The 12,195-nt window shown below is 37.3% G+C and overlaps 1 protein-coding gene across 1 annotated transcript; it reads right to left on the bottom strand.

Annotated features, from left to right (window-relative positions):
• Nucleotides 1–282: 282 nt before the first annotated feature.
• On the bottom strand, nt 283–12,078 carry slc4a1a (solute carrier family 4 member 1a (Diego blood group)). The gene is made up of 21 exons (XM_065277710.2): nt 11,930–12,078; nt 10,243–10,332; nt 10,084–10,139; nt 9,246–9,349; nt 8,981–9,027; nt 8,723–8,888; nt 8,295–8,430; nt 7,836–7,905; nt 7,699–7,741; nt 7,436–7,620; nt 6,624–6,819; nt 5,582–5,785; nt 5,144–5,292; nt 4,855–5,049; nt 4,535–4,768; nt 4,135–4,224; nt 3,451–3,620; nt 2,944–3,185; nt 2,647–2,816; nt 1,345–1,518; nt 283–1,057 (listed from the first exon to the last, which is right to left on the bottom strand). Exons 2-21 carry the CDS (start codon nt 10,270–10,272, stop codon nt 1,010–1,012), a joined length of 2,709 nt encoding a protein of 902 aa, XP_065133782.2. The 5' UTR covers nt 10,273–10,332; nt 11,930–12,078; the 3' UTR covers nt 283–1,009.
• Nucleotides 12,079–12,195: the final 117 nt, after the last annotated feature.

Here is a 12,195-nt window from a genome sequence, read left to right as displayed (position 1 = left end):
ATGAGCGCACAGATTCGTTAAAACATCAGAGCGGTGACGCGCTCGTTTTATTGGAATGCCTTTAGGTGTGTTCGGCAGCACGGTGCGCTGCCAAAACGAGGCGAAGTCCGATCGAGTTATGACACCAAAGTACCGCGAGAGCGATTCTACAGAACCGCTTTCCCGCGGTACTTTGGTGTCATAACTCGAACATTCTGCGCAGAGCTGCGTAAGACACCTTCAGCCTCGAATGAGCTGTTTCTGCTGCCTGCCTGAAAGCACGAAGAATGTGTAAAGCTGGGAAATGTTTTAAATAACTTTAATTATTAAACAACAAGTAATGAGAAACAGCATAACAGAGCAAATATACATTAAATCACCATTTAGTTATACCACAGGTGTCAAATCTTTGCAACAGTAGCTAGTAGTTATTTCAAAATTACGCTAACATTCTTAGTTCATATAGGCCTATTGTATTTACAGGTATCAATGTCCCTGAATATTGTAAAACATTAAAATCTCATAAGAAATATAATGGCACATTATATATAATAATATATTTTGCATAGGTATCATCTGTAAAAACAGTGATTTACATTCAAGCTGGTAGTTGATATGTTCACAGGTCTGACAGATCACACACTGTCAATAGATTTTTGTTGTTTTTTTGCAAGAAACCCTAAACACATTAAATAAATAAACACTGTGATGTATAAAGACAAAAAATCTTATAGGCACGCAAACACGCAAAAGGAAAAAAGCACAATTGTCTTTGGGAAAATAGACTGCAATCAACATAAACTATGGAATGTATATGAACAGTTTGTGAATTTTATGTGTGCATTAATTACATTCTAAAACTTTTAAGACATAATATGCCAAACATATAAGTATAGCTAAAAATTGTATGTAGCCATAATAGTTAAAATATATAAGCAAACGATTCTTATGAAATGCACATAGTAAGATGAATACAAAGTGGCTTGAAATCCAGAATCAAGAAAGTTGTCTTGGTTATTTTAGGGTTGTTTTAGTCGTCCTCATCATCAAATTTCACATTGGCACCATCTCCATCCAGCTGCAACATAACAGATAGACATGACATTTAGAGTCATAATGTACAGTAAACCAGACAGTCCTGTAATATGTGCATGTAATACAGTATATGACAGGGTGGCAAATTTTGTTTTAATATATTAATAGTAATATATTAATATGAATAATTACTATAGTAATCATTTAGAGAATTAGAGGTGTAGCTATAAAAAATATACAAAAGTGATAAGTTTTGAACATGTGCAGTGTTCATTAATTTTTTTAAATGCATTATTAGCCTTGGTTAGTTTACATTTTGGAGATACTTACGCATTTCATCTCCTTGGCAGTAAAGACAAGTTTGGTCAGGAGCATTCGCAGAGGGACAGTGAGGATTAGGAGAAACGGCAAAGCAAGTGAAGCTACACTCATTTTCACTACCCACAGAATCACCAAACACAGGATCTGGATCACAGTGTATAGGTGCATGCGCAGAGTTGGTACCTGTACAGAAACAGAGGGAGAGATTGACATTATTTTAATATGGACTAATCTTAAAGGGACATTCCACTTTAAAAAAAAAAAAACTACTTTTCCAGCTCCCCTAGAGTTATTTACAGTTTTGGAATCGGTAGCAGGCGAGTAACTCTGAGTAACTTTCAATGGCAGGGAACTATTTTCGGGCAGTGCGTAATATCATTACGCCTGCTGGAGCCATGTTACAGCAGTAAAGTCCTTGATTATTACGCCAGAATGAGAGTATAGTTCCTAGCCATATCTGTCTAGAAAATCAAAACTTTAAATTTTCTGTTGGTCTTAGTACACAATGTAATTACAGAAGAGTCTCCTTTTAACTCTTTCCCCGCCATTGATGAGATATCTCGTCAATTAAGAGAAAACGCTTCCCCGCCAATGACGAGATTTTCCGTCTTTCCGCAATACCGCTATTATCCACCAGGTGGCGCCCTTCCGCAACTTTTTAAAACCGGAAGTATTGCCCTATGGCAAGCTGCTGCATGTCCGTGTCTGTTTTAAAGATCGCTCTGAATATGATCTCTATGAAAAATCCGTCATAAAAATGGAATTATCTCTGCTTTTTGCTCAAAATATGGTGTTTTTGCAAAAACCTACCCATATTCAAAAGCTGATTGCAAAAGAACCACTAAAGGTAGGATGAAACGGTTTTTTTTGTTTGAAAGCAGAGGGTCTGTTCTTTCATTTGGTATATTGTATGTTTATATATTTAAAGAAGAACATTTTCTGGAAGGCATTAAACTTTGGTGAAAATCATGAAAAACGCTGGCGCTGGCTGGCAACTTTTTTTAAAAATGCTGGCAGTGAAAGAGTTAAATAGGAAAAATATTGAAACTCTTTGGTTATTTTTTAGCGCGATGCTAATGGTCTAATCCGATTCAATGGATTGTGCTAAGCTATGCTAAAAGTGGTAGCGCCAGACCCAGAGATCAACTGAATGTATTCCAAAACTGTAAAAATCAAATGTTTAACTCTAGGGGAGCTGGAAAGTAAGTATATGTTTTTAAAAAAGTGGAGTGTCCCTTTAATGCTTAATTATATAATGCCACATGCACAAAAAAGATGTGTGTGTGTGTGTTTCTGAATACAAAATCTTACATGAGTAACAAAAGGAACACGTGGATGATGCTTTTTCGGCATAAATAAAAGAAGTACTCGATCCCAAAGCTGGATGCCACTCAGCGAAGTGATACCCATATAGAGGAAGATGCCAAACAGTGCAGTCATAGGTATCATCTTCAGGACAGGCTCCATCAGAATGGAAACCCCTGTGGGTAAAGAATCATGATGTTTGTTTAAATTTTTCAAAATGTAGCAATAAAAAAACTTTATCTGCAGCTGGTTTTGTTTGTTTACATATTAAGTGTTATTACAGCAAAGAGAGATGGAGCTTACCAACCAGCACCGCCACCAAAATTCCACTGACCCTCTGTTCTATCACCCGTTCAACCAGTGGCTTGGGACCTTTGGTCATGACAGTGAGGGCATTGGCATGGGTCACAGATCTGACTGTAGCAGCACTAAGCCAAGGGACACCGATAATAGAGGAAACTCCACCCAGGAACACAATAAGGAGAAGGTCCAGATGGAAACCAGAGCCCTTTACCAATTTTCTCTCAGGCTGGCTTACAATCAGCCTGGATTGGTGAAAAGTTTGTTAGTAAAGCAACAATGAAATCCAATCCAAGAAGGACAAGCATCTACACACGACAGTGCTACTGAATTTTAGCCTGCACTGCTAATATGCTACCCAGTCTATGAAAACTCAGCTAAACTAATTTTTCATCCTACATAAATCATTCTGTGAAAATCTTTGATATTGACAGAGTGAAAGAATGAAATGAATGTAAAATCAAACTTGAAGTCACACACTCTTAATGTTTTCATAAGTGAGACACTCACGTGGTGATCTGGGATTCGAGGAAAATAAGAATGAAGACTAGTAAGGCAGGAACAAAGCAAGCGAACATCATCCAGACTGGGAAATCATGATTTGTAAGGCCCAGTGGGTGAATAAACCAATCTCTGGCAGTGGGTTTGGACACGGTCAGACCCTTTGGCACTTCCAGTTTCTAAAGCAGGATGGGGAAAACACATAAAGTATGAACTGTATAAATAAACAGTATAAATATTGTCTTGCACTGATGTTGTAAGGTCAACATTCAAGTTCATTTGGTCCAGATTTGCAACATGAATCAATTTATGTTCCAGATGACAGAGCAAATAAGGAAATTATTTAATGTGTGTTTATACAAATCTTTTTCAGAGACTACTAAATAAAACTTTACATTAATTCAATTAGCAGACACTTTTAATCAAAGCGAGAGCATTTAACATTTTGTCTTAGAAACCAGCATAGACTACAAAGCTATGTGCACCTTGCATGAAGAGCACTAAATATAACAGAAAATTGCTGCCTACAGGTGAATTCAAAATTACTATGAGATTCCAGATTTGGATGCTGCCATTGAAAGTATCTGTTGCGTGCTGCCTGTAAGCAATAGGCAGTGAGACAGCTTACAAGGTTTAACTGTAAATCAGAGCCCTTTCTGAACAGTACAACAGCAAAGGGGTTGTTATTCTAACCTGTGTGTAGGTATCTGTGATGAGGATATCCACAGCGATCATGATGAAAATGGCAATGGGAACGCCGAAATCTCCAATCATTCGACGAATCTGATGGGGTCAAGTGTTTTAACAACAATATTAACCTGGGCTCATGACTGAAATATTAGCTTGTATTGCATGTAGTACTTGTATTAGGAGTGATACAGCATATGCAAGGACAGCATGCATGAAATAATTCATGCTATAACAAAAATCATTTGCCAGATGACCCAATGAATATTTAAAGAGCTTTATACTTGACTTAAAATACAATATTTTTTACCAGAATCATTACTTTAGATTTGCTTGTATTTTACTACAACCTGTTGCTGTGGCACAGACTTAGCCAAGAAGTTACAGCAGAACAAGGCATACTTACTGGACCAGGGAGAAAGACTCCAGTTTTAAACCCACGGAGATAGTATGCAATGAAGAAACACCCAAACATAAGACACATGGAGAGCAAAGCCGTGTTGGGGTATTTTTCATGTATTGAGGGCTGTGTAGTATTGCCACCAGGAGGGGTTGTGGTGTTTTTGGTGCGGTAAATGAGGTCGTCTGAGGTCCTGTTCAATGCATCATAGTTTAGCATCAAAGGATGTTCTTGGAAAATCTAAGGGTTGAAAAGAAATTTTAAAATATTTGTTATTATTTCTTTTGTTTTTATTATACATTTTTTGCATGTAACCCCCCGCTTACCTTTATTAGCTTGGAAAAGGTCTCGAAGATGAAAATGAGAGAGATCAAGATAGAGAAGATCTCCTGAGTGAAGCGTGAGATGTAGCGTACGAGGAAGCTGCCCTCCACCGCCACAATCACCACCACAATGACGATCAACCATATGCCTACCCAGACGCGCCCCACAATGTACTCGAGGTCATTAGATGTGCAGAACTAACGAAAGATGGATACATATGTTTAGATGACTCATTTTTATTTTTGGGTACAGTGTTCCTTCAAGTCTCATTTTTCAATGTAAAACCCTCACCTTATAGAACGCCTCTTCAAAAACCATCAAAGGACCTGTAAACCCGATGACCAGAATTGGCTGAGCCGCAAACAGACAGAAAATGACACCCTGCACGCAGGTTGCGACCATCATCTCAGAGATCCCTATCATGCCGTCCGTCTTTTCCGCTAATAGAAATAGAGACATCGAGAGGAAGCAAAAAAAGTTAATAGTTTTCTTGGATTGGATTTTCACCAATGCTTTTGAGGAACTATGGAGATACATCATTGTTTTCTATATCAGTTGCATCAAATCTTAATAAGACGTTTATGGCTTAAATAAACAGTATACATCATTTCCTTTGGATAGCACATCTATACACATTTTCTTTTCTTTTCTTTTTACAGCATCTATAAAATTCAACGGTCTGTCTACAGTGAATGTGTTTTATCAAATGCATGCAGATTATGTTCTCACCCATCAGTCCTCCGAAGGTAATGGCAGGAGAAAGGGCAGCAAAATAGATGAAGATGATAGCAGAGAGCACCTGAGGATTCAGGGCATCAGTGAAGTCACTGAGATAATGCTTGTAGCGGCGTTTTATGTCTTTGACCATACCGCCAAAAGGATAGCCGGTACGGGCCAGTGGATCCTCTCGTGGCTTTTCCGATCCAGTTGAGACTAAACAAACAAACAAAATTACGTCATTCCAGAGATTAGACTAGAAAAGACCTTTCCAAGAAGTCACAATTGATCTAGACAGCATGTAAATACATTTATGATATTTATAACTAAAATCACTTTATGCAAAGCATAAAGAAAAAATGAAATGTAAGTGTAAAAGCATGTTGATTTTCTGTAGTTATGACCAGGCACATACTGAGTCTTTGGAATGATTTGGGGGAAAATATGTGTAAATGATTTAAAAATGATCTAATGCAAATTATACTGGTAGCTAAAAGCATGATCAAACTAGCCAATATAAGTCAATATTATATTAAGAATTGTGCTGATCTCTGCGTGTAGCATTTTAAGTTTAAACTAAACTTGACTGTATATATCTGATCAGAATGCAAAACACTCTGGATCATTTCATTAAAGGAAAACACCACAGTTTTTTAATATTTGACTGTTTTTACCTCAACTTAGATGAATTAATACATACCTATCTTTTTTCAATGCGTGCACTTTTAATCTTTGTATAGCGCTTCTTGAATGTGTTAGCATTTAGCCTAGCCCCATTCATTCCTATGGCTCCAAACAAAAGTTTTATTTTGTGCCACCATACTACTCATGTAACAGTCTTTAAATAGGTAACACATGGAAGTGTTTGGTGGCTTCTAAATTCATCCTAAGGAATGAATGGGGCTAGGCTAAATGCTAACACATTCATGAGTCGCTGTACAAAGATTAAAAGTGCACGCATTGAACAAAGATAGGGATGTGTTAATTAGTCTAAGTTGAGGTAAGAACATAGTAAAATATTGAAAAACAGTTGTGTTTTCCTTTAAAACCTTACCTCCAGGCATGAGTCGGGTGTCATAAGGGCGGGCCCTCTCACGCAGCATCTTCTTTTGGAAGCTGATGATTGGCTTGAGCATGGCCTCATCCTGGATATCCGTTGGTGGGATTACAATGCTGCAATCCATGAAGTCTGCCATGGCATTGGTCAGATCCTTTTCGTTTGTGGCCAGGTAAGCCTCCAGACTGAACACCTGTCAGCAGATATGGTATGAAGATGTTATGACGGATAGAGTCCAATACACAGACTCTCTCTCTTCTTCTTATAATTTTATTGCCTTTGTTTTCTCTGGGTGTCTCACAATATTTCCTTTAATTCAGTTGTAAGTACACTGCTCCTGCACTCGATTATTTTTAGGCTTTCTTGTTCCAGAGCATTTAAATATTTGCTCCATAGAAATTCCCAGAAGGGCCCTTTACAAATAATTACCTACCAGGATTATAAGTGATATCAGGATAATGGAAAATAAAAACATGTCATATACCTTTCTGAACACCTCTGGCATTTTACATAAAGTCACACATTGCACAAACACTTTTTTTATGATCGTCACTAGATGTGTTACAGGTACAGTGAATGCATGCTAATCAAAACAAATGATACCAGAAGGAAATCAGTCAAAGTATGTTATACAGGAACCCTGTTGATAAACACAGGCTGTATTTTAATACCTAATGTTGCAGGTAAATACATCATCAATGTCCCCATATTTAATGCAAAAAACAACCTTACTAGCATCCTAATTCACATTCATGATATTAAGATTCACATAATTAGGAACTTGTGAGAGAAATGAGACACAATCTTACCCAGTCAGCCATCAGTGTGGCCATGGCACGGCCGCTCTCATAATAATCCAGGCCGCTGTGACTGGGACCCACCAGGAAGAAAACGAAGCGAACTGGGATAGGAGCTTCCAAAACTCCATCCATCACCACTGAATCCCGCAGACGTGCAAACGCCACCACTGGTTTCTGAAGGCTGTCCACAGCGCCTTGATAGAGACATGAACATTAGACGTATGGTACATGGGATAATAAACCTTATGGAATAGAAAGAAATGTTCTCTCACCTGATAAAACAACTGAGGCCTCCACACGATCGACCATATCTCGCTATGGAAAAGAATCAGCAAACGATGAGTACTAGAGACTGACAAAGCAACAACATAATAATACAGGACGGATGGATTAATGAGTGAACTGGTACCTGTTTGGTGACTGAGAATGTTTGCAGCTGTATATCGCCAGCACTAGAAGGTGAAGTGTCCTCTAACTGACTGTGAAACAACATGAATAATTAAAGCAACACTATGTAGTTTTTTTACCTAATGTCTCTAAAATTATTTCAGTGATAGAACAACTTTTAACTGGACAAATTGTACTGTTGCTGCAACCTGAGCAGCCTCCTAGCTGCTACAAGCACACTCTGAAAGTGGCGGTGGAGGGTAGCGCACACAGCCCCGCCCCTCCCCCTGCCTGCAGAAGAGTGTCTGATACCAGGCACTGTTGCGCTTTTCAACCACATGGGGGAGCTGTAAGTCATTTTTACATGGAAACTACATAGTGTTGCTTTAAGATTCGATCACAAGCACCAATTTCTGAGGAACTTTATTTCATGTTTGATACATTTTGAAAAAAAAGGCAGCTACAGAGATATGTATCTTACCTGCGCCTGCGTTGCAAAATTGCCAGAAGAGTATCTTGGTCAGTGGGCCGGATCTCTTTTTTGACCAGAAGTTGCTCCACCATCTTCTCAGCAACGCTTGATAAGCTGCTTTCATCAACATCCAGCAGGATGGCTCCTAGGTACAGTCAACACAAAGTTGCGTAAATGTCATCGTGAGGTTCCATAAAACCCCCTAAATTATGTACATTTAATAAACTTTTAAAAAAGATCACCAAGTATCACCAAAACTACCTTGCAAATATAAAACCAAAGCCACTAAATGTGCTTGCACTGGTATTTTTGAGGATGGTAGTTGCAAATGCTCAGAAACATTGGGTTGTGGCACTTTTATGTTGAATTGCTCACCGTTCAACTCACCACTTTATGAAAAGTGTCTAAAAGGCTAAATGTGTTATTCTGTGTCTCACCTGTGCTCATGACCTTACGAAGTTGAATGAGACTTTTGAAAGTGAGATAGGAGACATGGGAGGGACCCCACTGTTGAGTATCAAGGGTGAAGTTCTCCTCGTAACCCACCCAGCGTCCCATTTCCTGCCACACATCTCCCTGAAGCTCATTCATCTCAACGTATGCCTGATGTGGACACATATCATTTTTGTAAGGGTATAATAAATAAATAATGCACTTTGATATGCATGATTGATTAATGAAAAACCATATATCACCTCTGCATCTCCTCTCTTGATGGCATTGGTGTTGGTATTTAGAGCAGCTGAAGGGGGAAAAGATACAAAAAAAATTTGAGATTGAGAAATTGGTTAATGAATACAGGATAAAAGCCTTTATAAAGCAGCAAATGATGATGGACTTAACTGGACTCCCAGGTGTGTTTGGGTTATTTTAGATATTTACAGTCGGAAGACCAGCTTAAATGAACTTAAAGTGGGAGCTGTGTTTTTAATATGTGAATTATGTGTATGATAAACACACCCTCCAGGTCTCTAGAGAGGGTGAAAGTCTGTGGCTGCTCCCCCTCGTCTTCATTTTGCCTCGTCTGCTCCAAGTCGTAGCTGCCCTTGTGTTCCGCAGGCGTCCTGTAGAGGGCGACAGAGAGCGCACACTACAGCACACACTAGAAACATGCGGCTGTCCCAGCCAAACACACTCACCAGATGTTATGCACCATAGGCCACACTGATCTCCATCGTCTTACATATCGACTCAAGCAAACCCTGACACAAAGAAACAAAAACCTCACACTGTCCAACCCTCTCACTGCCCTCTGAATCCCAGCCACAAGGGGGAGACATATTACAGCTTTACCATCTACTGTGACCCTAATCATTTTTTTTTCACTGCTACTGCTTTTTGTTTCAGACAGAATTGTACTTGTAAACATTATCACAACACTCAGTGTTAAATTACAAAATAAATAAATAAATAAAATGTTTGAGTCATTAGCAAAAAATATTTAAAATGGTCCCAACTCAAAGGTTTTACTTTACTAAAGGTGGTGGAATCAATAATATATTACTGCATTAAAAATAATAAACTAATAACAATATTATATTATTCAAATAATTATTAATTTGTTATTAAATTATTTATTTTATTATTGTTGTTGTTATTATTATTAAAATAATTAATACATTTATTAATAAATAAATTACTGAAATAAAATGAGGGGAACGGACAGATTGTGAGATTTTAATGTATCTTTCTGTAGGACTTTTAACCGCAGATGTGGTTTCTTAAAAACAGTACAACTTTCTTTGCAAAATTCAGTTTTTATCAATGAGTGATCATGTAGGACACATATGATACTTACAAATTGAATGGATAGGGTAGAGGTGACTCGCTGCCCTCATAGGATGTGTCATTGTCCTTTAGAGAGGGAGAGAGGCTTTATTTACTACACCTGTTATTAAATGTATAGATATAACAACCTATGTCAACCACTATAATGGATTTGAAAGGTTCCTCTCACCCCTTCAAATGATACAACGGCTTCCATCATGGAGATTATCTGAACTTTCTTCTCTCTGTCCCAGAACTTTCAGAAAATCTCACACATAACCTTCATTTACACATGAGTGACAAGAGGGAACGAGAAAAACAAAATAACACAGTCAAATATTGTAATCATCAAGCTGTTAAAAGCAGTGCTTATTTTTCATTCATTCCTTCAGAACATGTATGAATGTGGCATACATGTTTATCTACAACTTACAGGCTATTCATTACGTCAGTTCTCTAGGAGCCGATCCTATAACCTACCAACTGAGCTACAGAAACACATATTCCCCCTCATTAAGTGCTTGCATAGAAAAGATAATATATGACAACCCATGCCAGAAGTATTTGCATAAAATATTTATATATTCAATAGCAGATTAAAATTGTTATTTGCATATTTAGTTTTTAGCTTAGCAATTTTTTTTTCTAATGAAGTCTTTTAAATATTTTAAATATTACTGTGGTTTTATTTCTTTTTTATAAAAAAAAATTAATTTATGCATTGAACAGACACTTTTATCGAATGCAACTTGCAGCATATTTAAACTCTACACTTTTTAAAGTGCATTTCATTTAGTTCAAATGTCATTTTTTTAGGGGCAAACATTTTAGGCTCACATAACTGCCACATGGGCGTGTAAGACCGGCAACTTAGGCAATTATCTGAAGACCGAACGTCAATTGTGTGATAAGAAATATTCTGTCCCTCACTGAACACAGTGACAAAGGCAGATAGAGTAAACTGTGCTTAAGTCCTGATGTTGTCTAACTATAACGGTTAAAACTCCTATACTTCATCTACTTCATCAGAAGTCTGATGACAAATACTCATATATTAAATACAAATAAATATGATTATAAATGATCTGATTTAGATGTCCCATGATACATATTAAACTGTTTAAGACATTTACTTAATAAAAAAACGTTATCTTTAAAACTGGGTTCAGCTATACATTAATCTGCCTGCTTGGGATTTATGCTAATAACAATGACAACATTGATAAAAACAATTATTATTAAAATATTACAGCTAATTAATGAAATATGTCAATGAGACATATTGTTAATTAACATATAGATTAAATAATAAACTTTACATAAAACATAATATTAGGGTGTAAATTAATACAGCTCAAAAAGTTATTTTAACATAAAAATGCATTATTTACAGTTTTGAAAGACAAATCACATATAATTTTAATCTCTGTTTAATTAATATTTTTTTTATCAATATAATATGTGCACAATTGGTTAAATAAAAAAAGATAATTTATGTATAGCTCAAAAATGCCTGGCAAAGATAAATAATTTGAATTTGTAATTTATACTATTTGCAATTTACTTTGACATGAACCATACATGCACATGTACAGTTTGTAGTCATACGAAACCCAGCACCCAGATAGCTTACACATTTTGAGAAATTACCCTTTAATTTTGTTTCAAATTCTAGATTTTTTTTGTGACACTTGAATTTCTGAAGTTATGAGGAACAATAATACAAATAACACTACTTGAAGTCACATTTAGCAGGTGTCCCCCACTCCACAACAGACCCCTTTTACATGTGCACCCACATTAATCTCTGTCTACCCAAATATACCTTCTCATAAAGTCTAAATCTAAAGCTGTCCCAAAGCAGGACACACCCTTACCTGAGCCCAGGTGTTCCTGGCGGGTTTCTGTGCTGAGTTTTCGTGGCTACGCGTTGGAACGGCCAACTCAAGACTGACCTCGGGCCGATTCAAAAGACATGGGAGGGAAATGGAAAAAGACGTACAGTCACGTAGTGCGCGGAAACCCAAAAAAGTGACATGCTTTGAGCACCCAGGGGTGGGAGGGGGTGATAAGACACCTATACTCAGGCAAACAGCTTTATCAATGGGGCCACCTTGAAGTAGGAATACCCCAGCCCTAATAC

The sequence above is a fragment of the Paramisgurnus dabryanus genome, chromosome 3, assembly GCF_030506205.2.
Source record: "Paramisgurnus dabryanus chromosome 3, PD_genome_1.1, whole genome shotgun sequence".
NCBI lineage: Eukaryota > Metazoa > Chordata > Actinopteri > Cypriniformes > Cobitidae > Paramisgurnus > Paramisgurnus dabryanus.
This window is presented reverse-complemented; position numbering and strand designations above follow the sequence as displayed.